The sequence below is a fragment of the Schistocerca cancellata genome, chromosome 3 (assembly GCF_023864275.1).
Source record: "Schistocerca cancellata isolate TAMUIC-IGC-003103 chromosome 3, iqSchCanc2.1, whole genome shotgun sequence".
Classification (NCBI taxonomy): domain Eukaryota; kingdom Metazoa; phylum Arthropoda; class Insecta; order Orthoptera; family Acrididae; genus Schistocerca; species Schistocerca cancellata.
The window spans coordinates 398264075-398286738 of record NC_064628.1 but is presented as its reverse complement, the minus strand read 5'-3'; the positions used below and the strand labels follow the sequence as shown (position 1 = coordinate 398286738).

Sequence of the window (22664 nt, the reverse complement as noted above, 5' to 3'; positions counted from 1 at the left end):
TGCCAGTGGTGTCCTAAGTTAGACAACTCACAGCAACACTTGCTTTGCGAGGGAGTTCCTGTCTTGCTCACACCCATGGCACCAGCCAAGACACATTGACTGAAACAGCAATCTTGGTTAGTCTGATGACACTAGCAAAGTCCAACCACAAGGCAACAACAATATCAAGAAACCCACAACAACAACACCCAACCCAGGCAGGAGAAGCATTTCAATGCTGGAACTATCCTTACCTCAGGACCATGGCATCCCGTTGACAGACGATAGCAGAGTGCTCAGCCTATTCTGTAATCTGTATTCTGTTGTCCAGTCAATGTGTTCAGTGCTATGTGCAACCTATACTTCATTGTATCTTACATTGACTCTATATAGTACAATGTTCCCTATCACATTTTTTCTTACTATAACACCTACATTGTTGACATTCCTTCTGGGGTTCTCCATTGTTTGATCAATTATTCATTCATTGTCTACATTTCTGCATGCTTGTTATGATGCCACAGAAATGAGAAGCATATTCTGAGAGTGAGAAACTAAAAATTATTGACCATGTGAAGAACGATGAAACTAAAGCTAGTGTGGTGTACCTGAAGACACAATCAGGAGATGGGTGAAATAACAGAATAAACTAAGGAGTTTTGAAAACACTGAGAGTGATATGGGAATGGACAGAACAAGGACTAAACCAGGAAAATACAGTGAAGTTGACACCTTTATAGGAGGTTTTTAATAAACGGAAGTGAAGGTGTGCCACTTCGTGGGCCAATTATTAAATCCCGAGCTGAAAAATTTCACTAATATCCTTTGCAGACCAATTGCACTTCCCTACTATTCTATCAATAAACCAGAGTCTACCACCTGCTTTGTCCATAACTGAGCCTGTTTAATCATTATATTTTATATCCCTCCAAAGTGTTACACCCAAGTATTTGTATGGTAGCAAAGATGTTATACCATGTGACAGATGGTTTTCAAGATGGAAATGTTGCCAAGGCGTTTGTCAAAGACCATTGAAGGAAGGTCTTATGATAGTGAATCTGCTTCACAATTTCCTGAAATGAATTATTGTCAAGTGTGTAATTATAATAAAATGGTGCTTTATTATCGATCACATCCAACCAGAAACCTTTATACAAAGTTGAGCAGCCATTAGCTGAAGCCTGTTTGCATAAGTAAAAGTAAAAGCAAAAGCCTGAGATGTTTTGGGCATGTAAACATGTCATCACTACAGTTCAAAGAATGCCTGGGTGACATGTGACATTTTCACCAGTTGGTTCAAGAAGAGCCCCTCTTCTAACTATAATGTACCATAGAACTCTTGAACTAAAGAACATGCCCAGTTCTTGGGAAAAAGTGCAGGTCACATCTGTCTACAAAAAGGGTAGTAGAAGCAATCCACAAAACCACTGTCCAATGTCCTTCACATCAATTTGTTGTAGAATCTTAGAACATATTCTGAGCTCGAATGTAATGAAATATCTTGAACAGAATGACCTCCTCAAAAACACCAGTCATGTGAAACCCAACTTGCACTTATCTCACATGACCTACTGAAAGCTTTGGATCAAAGCAATCAGGTATATGTAACATTTCTTGATTTCTGAAAAGCATTTGACTCAGTACCACATATGTGCTTATTGGCAAAAGTTCGATCATATGGAGTATCAAGTAAAATTTGTGATTGGTTTGAGGACTTTTTCGGTAGAGAAGACACAGTGTGTTATCATGGATGAAGAGTCATCATCAGATGCAGAAGTAATTTTTGATGTACTCCAGGGAAGTTTGTTGGGACCCTTGCTGTTCATGTTGTTTATTGATGACCTTGCAGACAATATTAATAGTAACATCAGGCTTTTTGCGGATGATGCAGTACCACTTGAAAGAAGGTGCATAAATATTCAGTCAGATCTTTATAAGATTTCAAAGTGGTACAGAGATGGGCGACTTGCTTTAAATTTTCAGAAATGTAAAATTGTGCACTTCACAAAACTAAAAAACAGTGTCCTGTGATTATAATGTTGATGAGTCACTGTGGGAATCGGCCAACTCATACAAATACTTGGGTGTAACACTTTGGAGGGATATAAAATATAATGATTAAACAGGCTCAGTTATGGACAAAGCAGGTGGTAGACTCTGGTTTATTGGTAGAATAGTAGGGAAGTGCAATTGGTCTGCAAAGGATATTGCTTACAAATCACTTGTGCGACTGATTCTGCAATGTTGCTCAAGTGTGTGGGACCCATAACAGATAGCATAACGGGGGATACTTAACATATACAGAGAAGGGCAGCGGGGATGGTCGCAGGTTTGTTTGATCTGTGGGAGAGTGTCACAGAGATACTGAAGGAAGTGAATTGGAAGACTCTTGAAGATAAACTATGCCAAGAAAGTCTGTTAACAAAGTTTCAAGAACCAGCTTGAAATGATTACTGTAGAAACATACCTCAACCCCCTATGTATTGCTCACATAGGGGTTGTGAGAATAAGGTTAGAATAATTACTGCACACACACACAGGCATTCAAATAATCATTCTTACCATGCTCCAGTCGTTAATAGGGCAGGAAGAAACCCTAATAACTGGTACAATGGGACATACCCCCTGCCATGCACCTCACAGTGGTTTGCAGAGTACAGATGTAGATATAGATGGAGAGTAGTGAAGTAGTTAAGGATGAGGACGATGAATTGATGGAGTGACAAAGTGAACCAAACCAAACTGAGTTGTTGAACCTGATGAACATAAAGCAATACACATTAAAGAAACTATGTGGAATGAACTCTCAAATAAAGCTAATTGAATTCTGTAGCTTGTACGGAGTGTTGTAAATTATCATACTGTATTTGATAGTTTCAAACAATGGAAAATCCAAGATGGAATGTAACAATAAGAGAAGGAAAGTTACTACTCACCATATAGTGGAGATGCTGAGCTGCGATAGGCACAATAAAAAGATTCACACAATCATAGCTTTCGGCCATTAAGGCCTTTGTCAGCAGTAGACACACACGCGCACACACACACACTCACGCAAGCGCAAGTTGCACACACATCTGCAGTCTCAGAGAGCTGAAACTACACTGCGAACAGCAGCAGCAGTGCTTGATGGGAGTGGCAACTGGGTGGGGGGGTAAAGAGTAGGCTTGGGCGGGGAGGGGGAGGGATAACATGGTGGGAGTGGCGGACAGTTAAGTGTTGCAGTTTAGACGGAGGGTAGGAGAGGAGGGGGGAGGGGGTAAGTAGTGGAAAGGAGAGAAATAAAAATAAAAGAAAAGAAATTAAAACACTGGGTGTGGTGGTGAAATGACAGCTGTGTAGTGCTGGAATGGGAACAGGGAGGGGCCTGGATGGGTGAGGACAGTGACTAACGAAGGTTGAGGCTAGGAGGGTTACAGGAATGTAGGATGTATTCCAGGGACAGTTCCCACCTGCATAATTCAGAAAAGCTGGCGCTGGTGGGAAGGATCCATATGGCACAGGCTGTGAAGCAGCCATTGAGATTAGGGATATCTTGTGTGGCAGCGTGTTCAGCTACAGGGTTGTCCACTTGTTTTTTGGCCACAGTTTGTCGGTGGCCGTTCATGCGGGCAGACAGCTTGTTGGTTGTCATGCCTACATAGAATGCTCCACAGTGGTTGCAGCTTCGCTTGTAGATCACATGACTGGTTTCACAAGTAGCCCTGCCTTTGATGTGATGGTTAATGTTAGTGACCGGACTGCAGTAGGTGGTGGTAGGAGGATGTATGGGATAGGTCTTACATCTAGGTCTATTACAGGGGTATGAGCCATGAGGTAAGGGATTGGGAGCAGGGGTTGTGTACAGATAGACGAGTATATTGTGTAGGTTCGGTGGACAGCGGAATACCACAGTAGGATGGGTGGGAAGGATAGTGGGTAGGACATTTCTCATTTCAGGGCACAATGAGAGTTAATTGAAACCCTGGTGGAGAATGTAAGTCAGTTGCTCCAGTCCCGGATGGTACTGAGTTATGAGGGGAATGCTCCTCTGTGGCCAGGCTGTGGGACTTTGGGAGGTGGTGGGAGACTGGAAAGACAAGGCATGGGAGATTTGTTTTTGTACAAGGATGGGAGGATAATATTTAGAGAGGGACTACTCGTCACTGCAGGTGCGATGACCACGGTTGGCACTGCTGTACGGAAGGGCCTTCTTGGTGTGAAACGAGTGGCAGCTGTCGAAATGGTGTGGCCGGTTACTGTGCCCTCATTGAGAGAATCTCTGCTCTCATAGACCAACACCTTCAACCTATTACCCGGAACCTATCCTCCTATATAAAAGATACCAACCATTTCCTTGACCGACTCTCCACAGTTCCTCTCCCTTTACCACACGGTGCCCTGCTCGTCACTATTGGATGCCACCTCCCTGTACACTAACATTACTAATGCCCATGGCCTTACTGCTATCGAACACTACCTTTCCAGATGCCCTATGGATTCCAAACCAACAACCTCCTTCCTAGTCTCCATAACCAACTATATCCTCACCCACAATTACTTCTCCTTTGAAGGCATTACCTACAAACAAATCCACGGTACGGCTATGGGCACCCACATGGCACCATCCTATGCTAACCTGTTCATGGGCCATCCTTCCTAAAAACCCAGAATACTAAACCCCTCACCTGGTTCAGATTCATTGATGGCATCTTTGCTATCTGGATTGAAGGTGAGGACACCTTATTCACATTCCTCCAGAACGTCAACAACTTCTCTCCCATTTGCTTCACCTGGTCCTACTCAACCCAACAAGCCCCCTTCCTAGATGTTGACCTCTGCCTCAGAGATGGCAACATCAGTACCTCCATCCATACCAAACCTACTAACCACCAGCAATACCTCCATTTCGACAGCTGCCACCCGTTTCATACCAAGAAGTCTCTTGCGTACAGCCTAGCCACTCGTGGTCATTGCATCTGCAGTGATGAGCAGTCCTTCTCTAAATATACCGAGGGTTTCACTGAAGCCTGCACTGACCATAATTATCCTCCCAACCGTGTACAAAAACAAATCTCCCGTGCCTTATCTTTCCAGTCTCCCACCACCTCCCAAAGTCCCACAGTCTGGCCACCAAGGAGCATTCCCCCTCGTAACTCAGTACCATCCGGGACTGGAGCAACTGAATTACATTCTCCACCAGGGTTTCAATGACCTCTCGTCATGCCCTGAAATGAGAAATGTCCTACCCACTATCCTTCCCACCCCTCCTACCGTGGTATTCCGCCGTCCACCGAACCTACATAATATACTCGTCCATCTGTACCCAACCCCTGCTCCCAATCCCTTACCTCATGGCTCATACTCCTGTAATAGACCTAGATGCAAGACCTGTGCCATACATCCTCCTACCACCACCTACTCCAGTCCGGTCAGTAACATTACCTATCACATCAAAGGCAGGGCTATTTGTGAAGCCAGTCATGTGATCTACAAGCGAAGCTGCAACCAGTGTGCAGCATTCTACATAGGCATAACAACCAACAAGCTGTCTGTCCACATGAATGCCCACCAACAAACTGTGGCCAAAAACAAGTGGACCACCTTGTAGTAGATGAACACACTGCCAAACATGATACCCCTCATCTCAGTGACTGCTTCGCAGCCTGTGCCATATGGATCCTTCCCACCAACACCAGCTTTTCTGAATTACGCAGGTGGGAACTTTCCCTGCAATACATCCTACATTCCCTTAACCCTACTGGCCTCAACCTTCGTTAGTCACTGTCCTCACCCATCCAGCCCCCTCCCTGTTCCCATTCCAGCACTACATCACCACACCCAATCTTTTAATTTCTTTTCTTTTCTTTTTATTTTTATTTCTTTCCTTTCCACTACTTACCCCCTTCCCCCTCCTCACCTTCTCTCCTACCCTCCATCTAAACTGCAACACTTCACTGTCTGCCACTCCCATCATATTATCCCTCCCCCTCCCCGCCCCAGCCTCTTCCTTATCCCCACCCAGTCGCCACTCCCATCATGCACTGGTGCTGCTGCTCGCAGTGTAGTTTCAGCTATCTGAGACTGCAGATGTGTGTGGAAGTTGCGCTTTTTTGTGTGTGTGTGTGTGTGTGTGTGTGTGTGTGTGTGTGTGTGTGTGTGTGTGTACGCACTGCTGACAAAGGCCTTAATGGCCAAAAGCTATGATTGTGTGAATCTTTTTACTGTGCCTATCGCAGCTCAGCATCTCCGCTATATGGTGAGTAGCAACTTTCCTTCTCTTATTGTTGTATTTGATAGTGTACTTTATATACTGTATTGAAACTCGGATTACTGTTTGGGCGATGTTTGAGTGAAGTTTGCCCAATTGCTGTACCCTATTTGGTAAGTTTCTGAAATGTTAACCATCAAATGTTCATTAAATTAAAATAGAATAGAGTACACCGAGGTGACAAAAGTCATGAGATATCAATAAACACATATACATATGGGTGTAGTATCATGCACACAAGGTGTAAAAGAGCAATGTCTTGGCAGAGCTGTCGTTCACAGTCAAGTGGTTCATGTGAAAAGGTTTCCATTGCGCTTATGGCTGCACAACAGAAATTAACAGGTGTTGAATGCAAAATGATAGTTGGAGCTCAATGCATTGAATATTTCATTCCAGAAATCATTAGGAAATTCAGTATTCTGAGAGCCACAGTGTCCAGAGTATGCCAAGAATACTAAATTTCAGGCATTACCTTTCACCATGGACAGCTCAGTGGCTGACAGCGTTCACTTTAACGACCAAGAGCTGCAGGATGTGCATAGAGTTGTCAGTGCCAAAAGATAAGCAACACTGTGTGAAATAATTGCAGAAATTAATGTGGGATACAAGTCAAACATATCCATTAGGAGTGTGTAGTGAAATCTGTTGTTAATGGGTTATGGCAGCAGACAACTGACACAATGATTTGCTAGCAGCACATCATCACCTGCAGTGCCTCTCCTGGGCTCATGACTGTATCAATTGAGCTCTAGGTGACTATAAAGCCATGAGCTAGTCAGATGAGTCCTGATTTCAGTTGGTAAGAGCTGATGGTAGGGTTCGAGTGTGGTGCAGACCCCACAAAGCCATGAACCCAAGTTGTCAGCAAGGCACTATGCAAGCTGGTGGTGGCTCCATAATAGTGTGGGCTGTGTTTACATGGAATGGACTGAGTCCTCTGGCCCAACTGAACCGATCATTGATTGGAGATGGTTATGTTCAGCTACTTGGAGATCATTTGCAGCCATTTTTGCACTTCATGTTCGCAAATAACAATGGCATTTTTGTGGATAAGAGTGCACCATGTCAGCAGGCCATAATTGGTCATGAATGGTTAGGAGAAAATTCTGGACAATTTGCGTAAATGATTTGGCCACTCAGATTGCCTGACATGAACTCATCAAACATTTATGGGACATAATCACGAGGTCAGTTCATGCACAAAACCCTACAGCGGAAACACTTTCGCAATTATTAATGGCTATAGAGGAGGCATCAAGGCTCAATATGTCAGCACGGTACTTCCAAATAAATGTTGAGTCCATGCCATGTTGAGTTGCTGCACTATGCCAGGCAAAAAGAGGTCCATCACTATATTAGGAAGTATCCCATGACTTTTGTCACTTCATTGTATAATACTGCATTATTTGTTCTTCCTAACTTCCCATACGTAGTTTGTCATTATACTGCTCATTCTCGATGTTCCACAGATGTGCTATAAAGTGGGAGTAAAGCAGTCCCCGGACAACTGTGTTAAATCAGGCTTCAACTGTGTTTTTATGGAGATTAGATGATAAACATTACAGACAATAAGAAAATAGTAGATTTTGAAATGCAGTATTACAGAAAATTGTTGAAGACTAGATGTTTAGATCAGGTGACAAGTGAAGATGTATCAAATCAGGAAGAAAAAACTTTATAACACAAATTGACCAATAGAAAGGTTTGACTGACAGAAAATATCTTGAGACATTGAGTAACAGCTAATTTGGGATTTGGTGATCAAGCATAATAATTGTGAAAGGTGGCCAAGACTGGGCACAGAAAATAAGTTCAAACAGATGTAGCTTGTAATAGTTCTACAGAGATCAAGAGACTTGCAGAAGATGAACTAGTGTGAAATGCTGCATCAAATTAGTCTTTGGACTGAGCACTACAACTACCGACAAACAGTAACACTATTCCAGAATAAGATTTTCACTCCGCTGTGGAGTGTGCGCTGATATGAAACTTCCTGGCAGATTGAAACTGTGTGCCTGACTGAGACTTGAACTCGGGACCTTTGCCTTTCGCAGGCAAGTGCTCTACCATCTGAGCTCCGAAGCATGACTCACGCCCCATCCTCACAGCTTTACTTCTGCCAGTATCTCGTCTCCTACCTTCCAAACTTTACAGAAGCTCTCCTGCGAACCCTGCAGAACTAGCACTCCTGAAAGAAAGGATACTGCGGAGACATGGCTTAGCCACAGCCTGGGGGATGTTTCCAGAATGAGATTTTCACTCTTCAGCGGAGTCTGCGCTGATATCAGAAGTGAAGCTGGCAGAAGTGAAGCTGTGAGACCGGGCGTGAGTCGTGCTTCGGTAGCTCAGATGGTAGAGCACTTGCCCGCGAAAGGCAAAGATCCCAAGTTCGAGTCTCGGTCGGGCACACAGTTTTAATCTGCCAGGAAGTTTCATATCAGCGCACACTGCACTGCAGAGTGGAAATTCTCATTCTGGAAACATCCCCCAGGCTGTGGCTAAGCCATGTCTCCACAGTATCCTTTCTTTTAGGAGTGCTAGTTTTGCAGGGTTCGCAGGAGAGCTTCTGTAAAGTTTGGAAGGTAGGAGACGAGATACTGGCAGAAGTAAAGCTGTGAGGACCGGGCGTGAGTCATGCTTCAGTAGCTCAGATGGTAGAGCACTTGCCCGCGAAAGGCAAAGGTCTCGAGTTCGAGTCTTGGTCGGGCATACAGTTTTAATCTGCCAGGAAGTTTCAGTAAAATTATTAGTTAAATCTACTTACCACTCATTACTGAGGACTGGATCATTAAGGATGTGATTAACCACTCGAGCTCCATGAGCCGGAGGGCTCTGATATATAGGTCTTATGATAGCATTGAACTGGGATTGTATTTTAAATTTGTCTTGCGGTTTTTTGACCACAATTGCAAGATTCCCAACCCTTTCACCTAAAACAATAGGGTAAAAGATGTGTATATTAAAGGGTCAAAATACAAACTGTATTCTTATGTAGTGATTGTGCTCATTACATACTGTATAGGCCAAAATTCTTTGCAAATGATTGTGCACAAAACAGTTCAAAACCTCGCTCTTCAAAGTATCTAACAGGCCAAGCATCTTCAACCAGGTCCCCAGATGCGAAGCCAAGATAAGCTGCATCAAAGTAAGGGAAGAGCTTCCTCTCCTATACAAATAAAATTTTGTAATTGGTCACATTATAGAAAATACTTATTAAAATTTATCATTTCATCAATGTTGAAACATTCTGCATTCTGTGAGATAGCAAATTTTTGACAGTTACTTGCATGATATCAGCAATTCTGATCCACTGTTCCTTTGTTGGATCACAACCAGTTGGATTATGAGCACAAACATGCAATATAATGACAGAATGTTCTGGTGCAGTAGAAAGATCATTTATCAGCCCATCAATATCCAGGGATCTTGTTGCAGGGTCCCAGTATTGGTACTGCCGTATGTCGCTGAACCCAGAGCAGTGCAGAATTTTTTGATGGTTATCTGAAATTACATTTTTGCACCCAGTTAAACTGGTTTTTAAAATCTGTTTCTTACAGTTTTAATTATCACATATTAAATATTCATACACACATTGCTTTTCATTTCATTTGATTTGTAGTGAAATAATTTATCTAGAACTGTTGTACAGTAATTGTGAATTGGTTTCATGATCTTCTTCTGATTTTAGTAATAAGCCTAAATGTATCACAAAATTTCTAGAAGAAAGTTGAATTCAACATACCCCATGATGGCATGGAAACATAAGCAGTGTTGTAGTTTAGTATTTTTGATAGGAACTCTGTTCCAATTCTCAGTGATCCTGTCCCACTGAGAGAATGCACACCAAATGCCTTGAAAAGAAAATTATTGGAGATGTATTTGAACATAAATGCAGTATTAAATAAAGTGGCAACTACTGAAGCTGTCAGTTTTTTAAAAAGTAATACTAATAAAAAATACTGAAGTTCATTTGTAATACTAGTATTTCTCAGTAATGTCACAGTTAACAGTATCTGACTAACAACTGAAACAGAAATATTTGAAGTAGCATTGTTGCAGTTATACCTGTTAAGATGGTTAGTAAGTAGAAAACATCCATGTAATCAAGCAAAAACTAAAATGCCAATAGAAGTTATGTAGCAGACAATTAGTATAACAGAAGCTGCAAGTGTTTTTTTTTTTAATTTTATTTTTTAATAGTTGTGGCTTTCCTTCTAATATGAATTAGTGAATGACAAACCTCTTCTGTCATAATGAATATCTTTAATATTTGTGTTTACATAAATATGAAAGCCACATATTTTATTATACTCTGACAAATATGCATACTGGATTCATCTCTATTTGTGTTCATACAGTTCTATCATAAAGGACATATACTGTAATGTACCTCTCTGATCAGTATCCTCTCTTGAGCTTGTTAAATGAAAGATCGTTGTTTGCATGTTTCTATAAGTGTGCTGACTTCTCTAATTGAATCTTTGTGGTATGTGTGTGATATTTATTTTTATGTCAGTTTGTATTCAATAACACTGTTTACTGTGGATTTAGACTCATTTTGCAGTTGTCAAAAGTTGCAGTAGTATGATTATTTGGAGTGTTTTAGAATATAAATAAATCAAATTCTTCTGATAAATATAACATACTCATACTATCAGTTGTGGTAGTTGGGTAGCAGTACAGTGTTTCTCTGCACTAATCATTTCTTGAGTCAGTACACGTCATTGGAGGTTCTTTTCCATGTTGGGATTTATGGAAAACCAGCTAATTATCTAACGTTACCCTGTTGCTTGTTTATCCCAGTCTTATCTTATATAGGGACTTTTAGCTAGGGATGTCTTAGCCAGTCATTATTTTTTCCTATATATGATGTCATGTGTGTGTTAAGTTTGCTTAAAATTACTGAAGTATATTTTTGAGTTTCTAGCTGAGTTCAGTAACCAGCAACTGACCCAGCCACCTTCTTCAAATGCTGCAAACATTGTTCTTATTGTGTGCTTGATGTCTATACTCCAGTCAGACTTTTGATATTTCTGATAATAAATTCTTATTGATAACAGTGTTTGACATCCAACTTGGAGCTGGAAAATATTGTGGTGAAATAGCCACATCAATTAATGGCAACAAAAAAAAAACACAAGAAAGGATATGTTGGATGACTGCTATTAAACATTACTATAAATAGGGGTATGATGCCAACTTCTGGGTGGAATAGAAATAATAAAATGAGTAAGGATGATATCTCACTATGATGAGGCACTGAGCTGTTGATAGGCACATAAACAAGATTTATAACATCACTGATCTTTCACACAATGTCTCTTCAGATGTAAATAAGGAAACTGACACATAATATAAGATAATGGACAGATTGCTACTTACTGTAAAGATGACACACTAAATTGCAGCCAGGCTTAACAAAGAGACTGTTAACTTTCGGCCAAAGCCTTCTTCAGAAAAGGAAACACACATTTATTCAGACAAGCTAGCAAACCTCTCACACACATGACCACCATCTATGGCACTTCGGACTACAAGCAATCTGGAGGCATCAGGGAAGGTGAAGGATAGCAGGATACAGGTGGGAAGAGAGAAGAGTGCTGTCTGGTGGAGTGTAGAAGGACTAGACTGCCAACAGGCAAACCTATTGCCTGTAATCTGCTCTTCCACCTCAAAGGTACTGACGACTTCCTTCATCAACTCTCCACCATCCGTACCCCTTTATCTCTTGGATACCTACTCATCACTGTTGACAACACCTTTCTCTATACACCAACATCCCTCATGACCATGGTCTTACCACTAATTAACACTAACTTTCCCAATGTCCTTAAGACTCCAGATCCACTACCTGATTCCTCGTACGTAACTAATTTATCTTAACTCAAAACTACTTCTCCTTGGAGGGGAATGTACACAAACAAATCTGCAGGGCAACTATGGGCACTAGTGTGACACTCTCCTCTACCAACCTGTTTATAGTCCATCTAGAGGAGACCTTCTTCCTAGCCTCCCAAAACACCAAACCTCTAGTCTCATTCAGGTCACTGATGCTATGTTCCATTATCTGGACTCAGGGCCAAGACACACTATCTCCATTCCTTCATAGCCTCAATGCCTTCTCTCCCATCCACTTCACCTGGTCCTTCTCAACCCAGTGTGTCACCTTCCTGGACGTTGACCACCACCTCTCTGTTGGTTCCAACCACTCCTCTGTCTACATTAAATCCACCAACTGCCAACAGTATATGAATTTTGACAACTGTCATCCGTTCCACATTAAAAAATCCCTCCCATACAGCCTAACCACCCAGGATTCAGAAAATATCATTCTTGTGAAACACAACTAGCTCTTTATACTCATGAAGTAATAAGTGCTATCAACAGGGTATGTCAAATTGATTTCATATTTTTAGATTTCCAGAAGGCTTTTGACACTGTTCCTCACAAGTGTCTTCTAATCAAACTGTGTGCTTAGAGAATATCACCTCAGTTGTGCTACTGGATTCGTGATTTCCTGTCAGAAAGGTCACAGTTCGTAGTAATAGACAGAAAGTCATCAATTGAAACAGAAGTAATATCTGGCATCCCCCAAGGAAGTGTTATAGGCCCTCTATTGTTCCTGATCTATATTAACGACATAGGAGACAATCTGAGTAGGTGTCTTAGATTGTTTGCAGATGATGCTGTCATTTACCATCTTGTAAAGTCATCAGATGATCAAAACTACTTGCAAAAGGATTTAGATAAGATATCTGTATGGTGCGAAAAGTGGCAATTTACCCTGAATAAAAAAAAGTGCGAAGTTATTCACATGAGTACTAAAAGAAATCAGCTAAATTTCGATTATGCGATAAGTCACACAAATCTGAAGGCTGTAAATTCAACTAAATACTTAGGGATTACATTTGCAGATAACCTAAATTGGAACAATCACGTAGATAATATTGTGGGTAGAGCAAACCAAAGACTGCAATTCATTGGCAGAACACTTAGAAGGTGCAACAGGTCTACCAAAGAGACAGCTTACACTACGCTTGTCTGCCCTATTCTGGAGTACTGCTGTGAGGTGTGGGATCCGCATCAGGTGGGACTGAAGGATGACATTGAAAAATTACAAAGAAGGGCAGCTCATTTTGTATTATCACGAAGTAGGGGAGATAGTGTCACAGGCATGATATGTGAACTGGAGGCGCAATCATTAAAACAAAGGCATTTTTCATTGCAACGGGATCTTCTCATGAAATTTCAATCACCAGTTTTCTCCTCCAATTGTGAAAACATTCTGTTAGCACCCATCTACGTAGGAAGAAATGATCATCACGATAAAATAACAGAAATCAGGGCTCGCACGGAAAAATTTAAGTGCTCATTTTTCTCGAGTGCCATTCGAGAGTGGAACAGTAGAGAGACAGCATGAAGTTGGTTCATTGAACCCTCTGCCAGGCACTTTATTGTGAATAGCAGAGTAATCAGGTAGATGTAGATGTAGAACAGTGTATTTGCAGTGACAATAACTCCATTTCCCAGTATTTTGAGGGTCTCACCAAGGCCTTCACTGACAGGCACTACCTGCCCAACCTAGTACACAAACATATTTCCTGTACCATTCCATCTCACACCCACAATCCTCCCACCACCCCCAAGAACTGTCAACAAAGGAGTGTCCCCCTTGCCACCCAGTAACACCCTGGACTGGAATGACTGAACCACATCATTCACCAGGGCTTTGGTTGTCTATTATCAAGCCCTGAAATGAGAGACATCCTACCCAAGATCCTTCCCACCTCTCCTAAAGTGGTGTTCTTTCGATCACCTGACTTCCACAGCATCGTGGTCCATCCCACTCCCAATCCCAATTCCTTGCCACAGGGAAAATGTCCCTGTGGAAGACCAAGGTGCAAGACCTGTCCAATCCAGCCAGCCAGCCCTTCCTAAATCAGTCCTGTCACAGGTTTATCCAACCCCATCAGAGGCCAGACCACTTGTGAAAGCATCCAGGTCACATGCCAGTTCTGGTGCAGTTGCACAGATTTTTGTATTGTTGTGACTGCTAACCAGATGTTCACCAGGATGAATGGCCACTGCCAAACTGTGGCCAAGAGCAAAGTGTAGACCAAACGGTGGCACAACATGCAGGTGAGCATAACACACTTTAGTTCAATAGCTGCTTCAATATGCAAGCCATATGGATCCTCCCATCTTCCACTACCTTTTCTGAACTGTGCAGATGGGAATTATCCTTACAACATGTTCTCCACTCCCAAAATTCTCCTGGCCTCAACCTATGGTAACCTACTGTCCCAATACCCTCAATGCAACAGTTTGCACCCCGTCTGCCATGACGTCCACCTGTCTTTCCTTTCCTGATACTTCTCCTTTATCACTCCCTGTTCCTCCCACCCTATCTACCTTCCCCCCTCTCCACCTCCCTGTTGTGGGTACTAAGTAATAACATTAAATTTATTTAAATACTTAGAAGAACATCCACTAAAAATACATTTCAACCAGTCTAATATAATATTAACAATGTAATCAAAAGGGTAGTTGCTACTCACCATATAGCTGAGCTGCAGAAAGGCACAATAAAAAGACTGTCACACAATTAGCTCTTGGCCAACAAGGACTTTGTTGGAATTAGACAACATACACACATGCACACAGTCATGCAAATGCAACTCACACACAAATGACCACAGTCTCCGGCAGCTGGCTGGCTCCAGCTAATGGTGTGACAGTCTTTTTATTGCGCCTTTCTGCGACTCGGCATCTCCACTATATGGTGAGTAGCAGTCTATCTTTTTCATTATATTGCAACGAAAACAATCAATTATTGACAAAATTATTTAATTGGATGTATAAAAAATCTACTCACCAAGCAGCGGCAAAACACAGATATAAAAGACTGTTGTAATCAGCAAGCGTTTTGAGTCAGTTGCTTCTTCTTCAGGCAGAAGGGTTGAAAGGGAAGGAAGAAGGGTGAAAGAAAAGAACTGGAGAGGTCTAGGAAAAAAGGTAGATTTTGGAAAAGTCGCCCAGAACCGCGTGTCAGGGGAGACTTACCGTTATGGGATGAGAAGGAAAGACTCATGTACAGTAAGTCTGCCCTGACATGCAGTTCTGGGTGACTTTCCTGAAATCTCCTCTGAGCCATGCTCTCTTTCCTCTGGTGCATAGCTAGAGGGGGTCATGATGCATAGCGGGTGGTCACTGGTGGCTTTCAGAGAGAGAGAACATACTAGCGTATGGGTGTTTTGTGGTAGGTGGCCCATGTGGACGGCTGAGTTTCACGAGTGGGATTGTATCGTATGTGAAGTGTTTTGAGGTAGGAAGCCATGCCTCATCGCGGTTTGTGTTGCAACTCATCCAGAAGGGCAGTGAGGCGATGTGCCTGGAGACATGATGTTCTGCAGTTTGTATTATCGAGTTCCTGGCTTCTTGTGGTAAGATTGCTCTTTCCTTATACATTGTACCTCCACCCCCCACCCCCACCCCCGCACTAAAGAGGAGCCTTTTGACAGAGCAACATTGAGTGTTCAATGAGCATACAGTTGAAATTACTGTTATAACCAAATATGTCGTTGCTCTGTGATTATTACCACCTTTCAACAGAGCACCGTTGATATATATATAAAGAAAGATGATGAGACTTACCAAACAAAAGCGCTGGCAGGTCGATAGACACACAAACAAACACAAACATACACACAAAATTCTAGCTTTCGCAACCAACGGTTGCCTCGTCAGGAAAGAGGGAAGGAGAAGGAAAGATAAAAGGATATGGGTTTTAAGGGAGAGGGTAAGGAGTCATTCCAATCCCGGGAGCGAAAAAGACTTACCTTAGGGGGAAAAAAAGGACAGGTATACACTCGCACACACACACATATCCATCTGCATATACACAGACACAAGCAGACATTTGTAAAGGCAAAGAGTTTGGGCAGAGATGTCAGTCGGGACGGAAGTACAGAGGCAAAGATGATGTTGAAAGACAGGCGAGGTATGAGCGGCGGCAGATTGAAATTAGAAATTAGCGGAGATTGAGGCCTGGCGGATAGCGAGAAGAGAGCATATGCTGAAGGGCAAGTTCCCATCTCCGGAGTTCTGACAGGTTGGTGTTAGTGGGAAGTATCCAGATAACCCGGACGGTGTAACACTGTGCCAAGATGTGCTGGCCGTGCACCAAGGCATGTTTAGCCACAGGGTGATCCTCATTACCAACAAACACTGTCTGCCTGTGTCCATTCATGCAAATGGACAGTTTGTTGCTGGTCATTCCCACATAGAATGCTTCACAGTGTAGGCAGGTCAGTTGGTAAATCACGTGGGTGCTTTCACACGTGGCTCTGCCTTTGATCGTGTACACCTTCCGGGTTACAGGACCGGAATAGGTGGTGGTGGGAGGGTGCATGGGACAGGTTTTACACCGGGGGCGGTTACAGGGGTAGGAGCCAGAGGGTAGGGAAGGTGGTTTGGGGATTTCATAGGGATGAACTAAGAGGTTACGAAGGTTAGGTGGACGGCGGAAAGACACTCTTGGTGGAGTGGGGAGGATTTCATGAAGGATGGATCTCATTTCAGGGCAGGATTTGAGGAAGTCGTATCCCTGCTGGAGAGCCACATTCAGAATCTGATCCAGTCCCGGAAAGTATCCTGTCACAAGTGGGGCACTTTTGGGGTTCTTCTGTGGAAGGTTCCGGGTTTGAGGAGATGAGGAAGTGGCTCTGGTTAATTGCTTCTGTACCAGGTCGGGAGGGTAGTTACGGGATGCTGAAAACAGCTTTTGCATCCCGTAACTACCCTCCCGACCTGGTACAGAAGCAAATAACCAGAGCCACTTCCTCATCTCCTCAAACCCGGAACCTTCCACAAAAGAACCCCAAAAGTGCCCCACTTGTGACAGGATACTTTCCGGGACTGGATCAGATTCTGAATGTGGCTCTCCAGCAGGGATACGACTTCCTCAAATCCTGCCCTGAAATGAGATCCATCCTTCATGAAATCCTCCCCACTCCACCAAGAGTGTCTTTCCGCCGTCCACCTAACCTTCGTAACCTCTTAGTTCATCCCTATGAAATCCCCAAACCACCTTCCCTACCCTCTGGCTCCTACCCCTGTAACCGCCCCCGGTGTAAAACCTGTCCCATGCACCCTCCCACCACCACCTATTCCGGTCCTGTAACCCGGAAGGTGTACACGATCAAAGGCAGAGCCACGTGTGAAAGCACCCACGTGATTTACCAACTGACCTGCCTACACTGTGAAGCATTCTATGTGGGAATGACCAGCAACAAACTGTCCATTCGCATGAATGGACACAGGCAGACAGTGTTTGTTGGTAATGAGGATCACCCTGTGGCTAAACATGCCTTGGTGCACGGCCAGCACATCTTGGCACAGTGTTACACCGTCCGGGTTATCTGGATACTTCCCACTAACACCAACCTGTCAGAACTCCGGAGATGGGAACTTGCCCTTCAGCATATGCTCTCTTCTCGCTATCCGCCAGGCCTCAATCTCCGCTAATTTCTAATTTCAATCTGCCGCCGCTCATACCTCGCCTGTCTTTCAACATCATCTTTGCCTCTGTACTTCCGTCCCGACTGACATCTCTGCCCAAACTCTTTGCCTTTACAAATGTCTGCTTGTGTCTGTGTATATGCGGATGGATATGTGTGTGTGTGCGAGTGTATACCTGACCTTTTTTTCCCCTTAAGGTAAGTCTTTTTCGCTCCCGGGATTGGAATGACTCCTTACCCTCTCCCTTAAAACCCATATCCTTTTGTCTTTCCTTCTCCTTCCCTCTTTCCTGACGAGGCAACCGTTGGTTGCGAAAGCTAGAATTTTGTGTGTATGTTTGTGTTTGTTTGTGTGTCTATCGACCTGCCAGCGCTTTTGTTTGGTAAGTCTCATCATCTTTCTTTTTATATATATATATATATATATATATATATATATATATATATATTTCCTTCTATTTTATATATATATATATATATATATATATATATATATATATATATATATATATATATAATAGAAGGAAACATTCCACGTGGGAAAAAATATATCTAAAAACAAAGATGGTTTGACTTACCAAACGAAAGTGCTGGCACGTCAATACACACACAAACAAACACAAACATACACACAAAATTCTAGCTTTCGCAACCAACGGTTGCTTCGTCAGGAAAGAGGGAAGGAGAGGGAAAGACGAAAGGATGTGGGTTTTAAGGGAGAGGGTAAGGAGTCATTCCAATCCCAGGAGCAGAAAGACATACCTTAGGGGGAAAAAAGGACGGGTATACGCTCGCACACACACACATATCCATCCACACATATACAGACACAAGCAGACATATTCAAAGGCATTTATTTATTTATTGATGACATTTTCATGATCTGGACTCACAGTGAAGAAGAACTCCAGAATTTCCTCTCCAACCTCAACTCCTTTGGTTCCATCAGATTCACCTGGTCCTACTCCAAATCCCATGCCACTTTCCTTGACGTTGACCTCCACCTGTCCAATGGGCAGCTTCACACGTCCGTCCACATCAAACCCACCAACAAGCAACAGTACCTCCATTATGATAGCTGCCACCCATTCCACATCAAACGGTCCCTTCCCTACAGCCTAGGTCTTTGTGGCAAATGAATCTGCTCCAGTCCAGAATCCCTGAACCATTACACCAACAACCTGAAAACAGCTTTCGCATCCCGCAACTACCCATCCAACCTGGTACAGAAGCAAATAACCAGAGCCACTTCCTCATCTCCTCAAACCCAGAACCTCCCACAGAAGAACCCCAAAAGTGCCCCACTTGTGACAGGATACTTTCTGGGACTGGATCAGACTCTGAATGTGGCTCTCCAGCAGGGATACGACTTCCTCAAATCCTGCCCTGAAATGAGATCCATCCTTCATGAAATCCTCCCCACTCCACCAAGAGTGTCTTTCCGCCGTCCACCTAACCTTCGTAACCTCTTGGTTCATCCCTATGAAATCCCCAAACCACCTTCCCTACCCTCTGGCTCCTACCCTTGTAACCGCCCCCGGTGTAAAACCTGTCCCATGCACCCTCCCACCACCACCTACTCCAGTCCTGTAACCCGGAAGGTGTACACGATCAAAGGCAGAGCCACGTGTGAAAGCACCCACGTGATTTACCAACTGACCTGCCTACACTGTGAAGCTTTCTATGTGGGAATGACCAGCAACAAACTGTCCATTCGCATGAATGGACACAGGCAGACAGTGTTTGTTGGTAATGAGGATCACCCTGTGGCTAAACATGCCTTGGTGCACGGCCAGCACATCTTGGCACAGTGTTACACCGTCCGGGTTATCTGGATACTTCCCACTAACACCAACCTGTCAGAACTCCAGAGATGGGAACTTGCCCTTCAGTATATCCTCTCTTCTCGTTATCCACCAGGCCTCAATCTCTGCTAATTTCTAATTTCAATTTGCCGCCGTTCATACCTCACCTGTCTTTCAACAACATCTTTGCCTCTGTACTTCCACCTCGACTGACATCTCTGCCCAAACTCTTTGCCTTTACAAATGTGTGCTTGTATCTGTGTATGTGCAGATGGATATGTGTGTGTGTGCGAGTGTATACCTGTCCTTTTTTCCCCATAAGGTAAGTCTTTCCGCTCCTGGGATTGGAATGACTCCTTAAGGTTTACCTGGTAGCTTATGGCCATCAGCTGTAGTATTCTGGGCTTGTTGCTTGGTTGATTACATTTTTCTAGTTTTATGTACATACATACTGTTTAAATATTTATTTTGGTATATCCTTTTGTATACATTCTTCTGACGGAAGGTTTGGGAAGACAACAAATGTTTGTATTTATGATCATTGCAGGGCTGACATTGGTTTCCGTTGTTCCACACCCAACCATGATCCTGTACCCTGTACCTTGGGCGTGTATTTGGGTTGAGAGAGTTGCCTATTCTGAGGCGCGTCACTTGCTATCTCTGTCGGAGCCTGCATTGCTCAATCCCCTGTAACTTAGCCTAGCCCTCCCACTCAAACTTAACGATAAATCCAGACTTGAGTAGGACCATATCATACCCTTTTTCCCAGACCTCTCCAGTCCTTTTCCTTCACCCTTCCTGAAGAAGGAGCCACTGGCTCTGAAAGCTTGCCAATTACAACAGTATTTTATGAGTGTATTCTGGTGTCACTTGGTGAGTATATTTTTTTATCTTTTGATTATTTTGTTACATTCCATTCTGTATTTTCCATTGTCTAATGTAATATTACATGTTTCACACTACAAATATAAAATTTTAATGTACATAATATTGCCATACCCGATTTTCAAGAATAGCCCTTGACTTTTCTCCCAGCAGGAGTTTAGTGGCAGCAGAGCTGAGTGAATCCATCCCAAGAATCATCAGATATTCATGGTTCAGGTTTTCGTCGGTCACAACTTTTTGTTCAGTTCTTTTTACCACTGGTAACACCCATGGCTTGCCTTCATTGGTCCTGTAAGCTAAACATTAATAAATTCTGTTATATTTGGAAATAGTGGAGTATATAACTTGGTCTTATTTGCATGTATCTATTTACATGTCTTCGTATTGGAATATCATTTAACACCATATGTAGCAGTATCCACAGTGAAGATTGAGAAAGTAAGACTGTACATACCACACCCCACAAAGTTTTCGTATATTCAAGGAATATAATGTAAGTGCACACTTATGATAGAACACGAAATATCCTTTCAGTTTATTTCTATTTTTTTTCTTTTTTTTTTCAGCAGTGGTCTCTACATTGTATATTTTAGTGTGTATTTTGGATCTGTTATGTTTGCACACTTAACAGTAGTGAATATGCACAGATATTATATGACAGATTTGTTTTGTATGTTCGTGAGATATTAATGATACACTACATGAAAGACTTTGCATAAAAATCTAGCATATCAGCCATATAACAAACTACAACACAGATAAATTAATCAAGAAACTTGGTTTGGAATGTTTTTTCAGCATTGTGTTTATTTGATAATATGCTGATTTATTTTGCATATTTTTACAGCAGTATGAATTTATTTTGGATACTTTAACAGTCTTGTGTGGAAGATATATGAGGAAGGCAAAACACCCTCACATTTAAAGAATAATGTAGTAATTCCAGTTACAATGAAGGCAGGTGCTGACACGTATATATATTGGTATATTACTGAACTATGAGTTTAATAAATCATTAATGTGAAATACTGCCAAGAATTATTCACAGAATAGTGGAAAACTGGTAGAAGCCAGCCTTGAGGAAGATCAGTTTAGGTTTCAGAGAAACATAGGAACACAGTAAGTAATACTGACCCTAAGATGCATTTTAGGAGAAAGCTTAAAGAAAGGCATTTGTAGACTTAGAGAAACTTTCAGGTTTATCAGTGTAATTGTAATTCTGTCAGAGGGCAGTAAAGTATTGGAAGAGCAGGTTAAAGGAATGGATAGTGCCTTCAAAAGAGGTTATAAGATGAACACCATCAACAGTAATGGGTGAGAAGACATTTTTACCTGGGCTTAAGATTCCATATCACACTTTTCATAAGTGCTGTAGAGCAGCCTTTACTGACCGAGTCATCTGCGAAGGTTCATCACGGACACATCACATACTCAGTAGGGCGATAGTGTCCCAGGGATGGGAAAGGCTTGTATTTTTTTTTTTTTTGTCAGTGATTATATTGAGACAGTCATATAGCTGCCATACATGGTAATACCATTGTGTCATCATGAACATTATGGTGATGTAGAAATAGGAAGCCCCCATTAACTTAAGCTTCAGTAGACCAGTTTTACTGTTTGAAACTTCCTGGCAGATTGAAACTGTGTGCCTGAGCAAGACTCGAACTCGGGACCTTTGTCTTTCACAGGCAAGTGCTCTACAGTTTTAATCTGCCAGGAAGTTTCATATCAGTGCACACTCCACTGCACAGTGAATATCTCATTCCAGTTTTACCGTTTGTTTGAAAAAACAAAAAGCATGCTGCTGAATAGCAACCCCATATGGAGTGCTTACAAAATCACATGGCCCCTAGTTGTGCAGCTGTTGCAGAAGAGGTGGGATATGGTAGGGGTGGGGGCTCCCTTGTGGAGGGGACAGAATGGTAGGAGAGGTGTAGTTCTACAGCTGAAGCCTTCACGCAAATGCCTTTCTCACAGAACTTCTAAACTACAGCTTGCGAGTCTACATTTGATCATATTAACAGATTATGCCAGTAAAATCAATAACTGGACAAGAGTTACAGGATTATGCTGAAACTGCAACAGGATAGATTTACTTTCGTCTTACTTGCAAGCCTTTCTTCCTTTCTGTTGTTGCCATGTTAAAATTAGCTTCTGTTGCCAAATACAATGGTATTTGCACAATTTCATCTCACTAAAATGCTAATGCTGCTGCAGTTATGGCAG

General features: G+C 42.5%; 2 protein-coding genes across 2 annotated transcripts in view; one reads left to right on the top strand and one right to left on the bottom strand.

Moving 5' to 3' along the window:
- The window catches only part of LOC126175133 (uncharacterized), a 338937-nt gene that overhangs the window by 46794 nt on the left and 269479 nt on the right, over positions 1-22664 (top strand). The gene's annotated exons all lie outside the window — the stretch shown is intronic.
- LOC126175134 (aspartate aminotransferase, cytoplasmic-like) overlaps positions 1-22664 on the bottom strand; it is a 75199-nt gene that overhangs the window by 21164 nt on the left and 31371 nt on the right. Inside the window, exons 2-6 of the mRNA XM_049921689.1 lie at positions 20553-20734; positions 9972-10080; positions 9513-9730; positions 9245-9395; positions 8994-9159 (exon numbers count right to left, since the gene is read on the bottom strand). Coding sequence (XP_049777646.1) covers positions 8994-9159; positions 9245-9395; positions 9513-9730; positions 9972-10080; positions 20553-20734 — 826 coding nt within the window. The remainder of the gene's footprint in view (positions 1-8993; positions 9160-9244; positions 9396-9512; positions 9731-9971; positions 10081-20552; positions 20735-22664) is intronic.